The following is a 5,787-nucleotide window of genomic DNA, read 5'->3' on the forward strand; positions in this document are numbered from 1 at the left end:
GAATAGAGGGCTGGCGACACGTGGATAGATTGAGAGAGAGAGAGAGAGAGAGAGAGAGAGAGAGAGAGAGAGAGTTGGCCACATAATTCACCCCAATGAATGGCACCAAGAGACAATTCTACATAGGGCCTACTCTATGCATGTTGAATGCCCACCTCCTCAACATAGTCATAGGCACACAAGCATGCAACAGTAAAGAAAATATGTTAAAAGGTATTGCAATACCTAATGCATCTGAAAATCTTTGTTTGCAATAGTATCCAAATGACACCAATGCCATTTTGAGGAATGATTAGCAGCATATATCTGCTTTTTGGGAATGCCTGGAAACTTTGTGTGGCCAATGAATCAGTCATAAACCACGCAAAAATTGGTTACAAGAGTTCAACAAGGGTTGTTCCTCAGATAATAGTAGATGTAGGTTGTACTCCAATTAAGGATAGACAAGCGTTTAACATATTGGGGATCCCAATGCGATTTAAAGTCCCTTAACCAAAGATGGGAGGTGATATTGGCTAAATTCAGACAAAAGGTATTCAAGTGGCAAAGCCACAGTCCTTCACTAGCCTCTAGAGCTTTTGTGCTCAACTATTTTATCCTTTCAGGTATGATCTACTTCCTCTCTTGTTGGACCCAGCCAAATACTAAATTCAAAAAGTTTATGCTCTGGCAACAATTTCTTGTGGGGAGATGATAGCCACCACAAAGCACCCAAGATCTCACGGGGTACCTATCAACTGCCTAAAGTTAAAGGGGGATTTGGCATTCTCAATTTGGAACTTATAGCTACTCAAATGACAGCAAAATGGATTATGAGAGCTTCCAACTCTACTGATTACTGGGCTCTTTTTATCAAGAGGGATTGCCAAAAATTCAGATTGCAAAATCATAAAGCTTGGACCAATATGGACTATAGGGATATTATTATCTCTCCTCTCCATGCCAAACATTGTCAAGAGCTCATGGTCTCCATCTAATTTTTCAAGCATAACTATTTATGGGTCCCTCTCATTTTCTATATGTTGAGAGTTTCCACTAATGTTCAGCCATAATTAAGAAGCATGAAGCATTTTACCACTCTATAAAAGAGAGGTTCTCTTATGTACGCAACTCATGCCACCTCTTTGGAGCGTTAACAAGACAAGGGTTTAAAGCACGTGCACTCCATGCTCACTCTTTCTTAATCCAAAGCACGAGGCACACTCGTCCAAAGCATATCAATGTTTGCATTGGTAATTTGCTCAGTTTAGAGCAAAGAGTGAGGCGAACATGGCCTCGTAAAGGATGCCACAACACCACGAACAAACGTGAATGTGAGAATGCCTCCTTGAGGATACCATTCTTCTACCCCAAGCATTTTGGTTGTCTTAGTAGTGAGTGAAGAAAGGAGATAGGGTAGAGGGGCCAATAATAATAGACTCGGGTTCAATACAAGGACACCTTAGAATTAAATGCAGAATATCTCCTAGATTTATGAGAATTATGGTTGGGGATGGCTTTGGGAAATGGGAGAGCTTGATGCAAGCTAATTTTTGACATCAATTTCATTACTAATTGTAAATCCTAGCTTATAAGTCAAATCATTCTAGATTGAATGGCCTTCCATTGGTACTCACTTTACCCTAGGGATACCTTTGACTTTTGCATGTGATCTCTTGAATGATTCGATCCATTTATAAACTAGAAAATCAAAGAAAGTGCCTCATATGAATTGTCAAGGGGAGTTGGCCTAGCCGTAAAGGCAAGGGGCTTTGAGCGCAACCGCTATCACATTGAAAATAATTAATCACCAACTTGTTAAATTAACAAGTCCTCCAGAAAATAGGATCTACAGACCATGCTATAATACTTCTGAGACATTAGAGAAAAGAGAGTGCGTTTGATCACTCATTGCAGAGTAATTATGAGACAAAATCATGCATCGTTTATCGCATAATCAATGCAACATGCCCAATCTACAAAAGTATGGCCTGTACAAAACTCTGTACCGCCCACGTTTGACCGTGAGTCTCTAAAACTTGAACTTCTTAAACTTCATGCCTTTGAAAGACTTCTGTTTTTTGTGTTTGCTGTGCTTAGGCTCCTTATGTTTCTTTGAAGGCTTCGAGCTTGATGAAGAATGGCCGCCAACATATGCACCAGTAGCATATCCTGTGGCACAACCACATTGCAAATTAGCTTTCCTGTTCTCAAAGTATTGACTTTTGAGGGAGCACAATAATCAAAGGCATTCAGAATATACCATGTTTGTCTGGTTTGTGTGCTCCACTCCCATGACCAGACGATGGATATCCTGTTAAAACAATGTGATTGAATAGATTGCACCAGCTTCATCATTCATTTCCTACTGTATATGCTATTGCAAGATGCAATAATGCTTCATAACCATAAGCTCAGGGGGTTCACTACAGATAGCAGACCCTCTATATCACATGAATTCAAGTCCTAACTTAAAAGCCCCACATCCATAGACTTTTCATGAATAAAGCACACCCTTTTCTAGTTCAACCTGAGTATGTCCCCTTTGATCAGTGTGTATAAAAAGGTGCAGGTACCCCTTCTGTTGAAATCACGTGCTATATTACATGTTTGCAGATGAACCCCAGACCTTGACAAGTTCGGAATGGTCTGACCTTGTGAGCTATAAGAAGGGCTTAAGCACATGCAGATAACACACGAGTGAGAGACACACTTAGACCCATAAGGAGATTAAGATTAAGGCCATACCTTGTGGTGGATATCCAGGTGCTGAATGAGGTGGTGGGTAGCCCTGTGGAGGGTAACCTGCTGGAGGATAACCTTGAGGATAGCCATGCGGAGCTGGAGGATACCCGTGTGGAGCAGGAGGATACCCATGTGGGGCTGGGGGATGGCCATATGGAGGGTATCCTCCAGGTGCAGGAGGATATGAAGATGGAGGATAGCCAGCAGGTGGGGGTTGACCGTATGGATTGTGAGAACCATGCCCTTTCCCTTTCTCCTTTCCACTACCACCCTTCTCCTTATCGCCACCTCCCTTTTCCATGTAACCAAACCCTTCACGCGGCATACCAGGTGTACTGTAAGGATCAGGATGGGGAGGATTAGCACTGCCTGGATATGGTGGATAGCTCTGTTTACCAAACCCTTCACTTGGCATACCAGGTTTACTGTAAGGATCGGGATGGGGAGGATTTGCACTGCCTGGATACGGTGGATAGCTCTCTTTACCGAACCCTTCACTTGGCATACCAGGTTTACTGTAAGGATCGGGATGGGGAGGATTCGCAGCGCCTGGATATGGTGGATAGCTCTCTTTACTTGGAGGATATGCGACTGCTGGCGGTGGGTACGCACCTGATTCTGGCAGACCTGCACCAGATTGTGGTGGTGGATATGTTGAACCTGAGTATGGTGGATATCCCTGGTTATTTGGAAGGTAAGCCTCCAAGGGTGGTGGATATGAGCCGCTGAAATGAGGGGGGTACGCATCTTTGTTTGGGGGATATGCATCTGAAGCTGGTGGTGGATAGCCATAATCAGACCCGCCTCTTGAACATGTTTCGGAGATGGGTGGATGTGCCACAGGATATGCCCCAGAAGCAGGTGGAGGATAAGAATAGTAGCTCCCATCTTGTGCTTTCTCTTCTTTGCCAAAGCTGCCAGAATCATCTGAATAAGATGGAGAGTACCTTCCTGATCCTCTGTCCATACTGAACTTTGCCAATGCATCACTCACGACCTCAAGCTTGCTGTATGGATCTGAAATTTTCTGACGATCTGAGACGTGAGGGTAGGCTACCCCACCAGAGTCACTCACATGGCTTGTAGCTTTAAGCGATGTCTGTGAGATAAAAGTATGTCAATCACTGAACGACCAAACAAGAACTTGTGATCATAAAAATGGTCACTGGTGTAGCTTGCCCCTTCAAAAGCTCTTCACTGATAATATGTATCTTTTCAACACATCCCCAAATTACAACAACACTCGACTCAAAACAACAACCATTACTTCAAGTTGCAATAATTTATATGTTCATTTATATAACTTCAAACAAAGTAAGCTTTCATTCACATGCCATCATCATCGGATGAACGATGTATGCATATAGAACCTATACTACACTCACCCTCATCTTTTAGTTTTTCCTTCAACTCCTTTATTGGCACCGCTATATGAATATACCCATAACGTCAAGAAAGGCTGCAAAACTCTAGCATAATGAAGTAAAACTTTTATGCAGCGATATAGTTTATGCATGAGCAACTGTATGGACCATACATGAACAACGGCAAGCAAACCCCAGCTGCTTCAAGCTCAAATACTTGAATCTACTGACACCTGTACCACCTAGGCCTCTTCAGTGCATTTACAACTAAAAACTCACTTTGAGCCCAGTTCACTTTTTGGGTCAATGCATTACGGTCATTTTCACAAGAGGATTTACACTGTCTATGAATTCAGAAAGACCATGGCATTAGACCTACTAATCTTAAAGACAATTCATGCACTCAAAACACAACTCATAGGCACAAACCTGAGACCCTGGCTTCCACTTCCAAATAGCTTTCACCTTTCCAATGTCACCTTGAACTGGATTAACTAAACCACAAAGTGTAGCTTCTTCCTTCCCTACCATATTGAAAATGGGGATTCTGCAAAATAGACAAAGTTGACAGAAAAAGTTTACCAAGAAGATTTCAACCTCAGGTCCACTAGGGTGCATCTCTAGCGAGCCAAAGACTTTCACCTGGCTGTACCCAAAAGCTCATCAACTTCACTTTTGACATTGAAAACTTGCACAAAAAGTTCGCCAGACATGTCTTGCTCTTGAATATCAAAGCTGAATGTTTCATTCCATACGGGTAGCCTTCCATGATCTGTACATGACAAACATCAGAATAAAATTGCACTCTCTCCAAAGAGAAAACGACACAGCCTATATGTATGCGTGTGTGGGCGCCAATGCGCAAAGAATGCACATACATTTGTACCACACTTCTAGGATGCTAGTGACCAATACCTTGGGCTTTCTTTGTCGAATGCTGCTCCTTGGCGCATCTCAAAATGGCGTAAGTGTCACATGGCTCTGTAATCAAAGTGAAGACATAATGGTGAGCATAATATGTAGCACTTATCTATCTTCATTGATGGATGCCTAAATGGTTGGATGACTCTCTCTCTCTCTCTCAACCTCAACTCGTAGCCTTGAGTGCCTTGGAGACACAGATCTCCTCAATTCCAACACGATGCTGATACGTGCTTTCAGCTTGACGATTTCGACCATCCTAACACAGCTAAAAATGCACATAAGAGAAAAGAAACGTGGCGCACCGCTCTCAAAGGAAGTGTAGGGAGAGATGGAAGCAGAAACTAGCGTAACATCCAGAGATCCACAAGACATTGCAACGACCTTCGGAATCGGGAAGAGGGTTTTTCCCTGTGCAGATCAGAAATGATGTAGTTGAAGTAGATGCAGGCGTGTATTGACCCAGATTTACGCGTCTTTTCTGCGCGTCCTCCTCTCCATCATTTTTGGTTTCCAAAGTCAAAAAAATAAGTCACAAACGTGTGTTACTTGTGACAGCAAATAGGAAAAGTTACTCAAAATGTGACGCCTTCGTTCCGGGCGTTGCGGAAAAGGGGCCGCGTCGGCTCACCTGCGATGCAAACGGGACCTGCAGGCAAGCAAACGCATGTACAAGAACATAACTTAAAAATTGAACGCAAGAGGGACACGAGAGTGAGGGACGCGAACGAATGATCAATATCATAAGAAAGTGCCGAATACAAGGGACGCAAGTAAT

General features: G+C 43.0%; 1 protein-coding gene across 1 annotated transcript; it reads right to left on the reverse strand.

The window, feature by feature from the left end:
- Positions 1 to 1,859: 1,859 nt before the first annotated feature.
- LOC147459759 (uncharacterized) lies at positions 1,860 to 5,505 on the reverse strand. Its single transcript, XM_086510971.1, has 7 exons — positions 5,315 to 5,505; positions 5,004 to 5,069; positions 4,731 to 4,860; positions 4,518 to 4,635; positions 2,728 to 3,823; positions 2,243 to 2,293; positions 1,860 to 2,151 (listed from the first exon to the last, which is right to left on the reverse strand). The coding sequence occupies exons 1-7, from the start codon at positions 5,382 to 5,384 to the stop codon at positions 2,012 to 2,014; spliced, it is 1,671 nt and encodes a 556-aa protein (XP_086367097.1). The 5' UTR covers positions 5,385 to 5,505; the 3' UTR covers positions 1,860 to 2,011.
- Positions 5,506 to 5,787: the final 282 nt, after the last annotated feature.

This window comes from Adiantum capillus-veneris, chromosome 4 (assembly GCF_014529385.1).
Source record: "Adiantum capillus-veneris isolate H3 chromosome 4, ASM1452938v2, whole genome shotgun sequence".
Taxonomy (NCBI): Eukaryota; Viridiplantae; Streptophyta; class Polypodiopsida; order Polypodiales; family Pteridaceae; genus Adiantum; species Adiantum capillus-veneris.

Excerpts from the sequence above, each read along its gene's own strand:
- LOC147459759 (XM_086510971.1), bottom strand. The coding sequence starts at position 5,384 with ATGTCTTGTGGATCTCTGGATGTTACGCTAGTTTCTGCTTCCATCTCT. Across the intron at positions 5,070-5,314 it reads CTACACTTCCTTTGAGAGCG|AGCCATGTGACACTTACGCC; the intron begins GTGCGCCACGTT and ends CTTTGATTACAG. Across the intron at positions 4,636-4,730 it reads GAGCTTTTGGGTACAGCCAG|AATCCCCATTTTCAATATGG; the intron begins GTGAAAGTCTTT and ends TCTATTTTGCAG.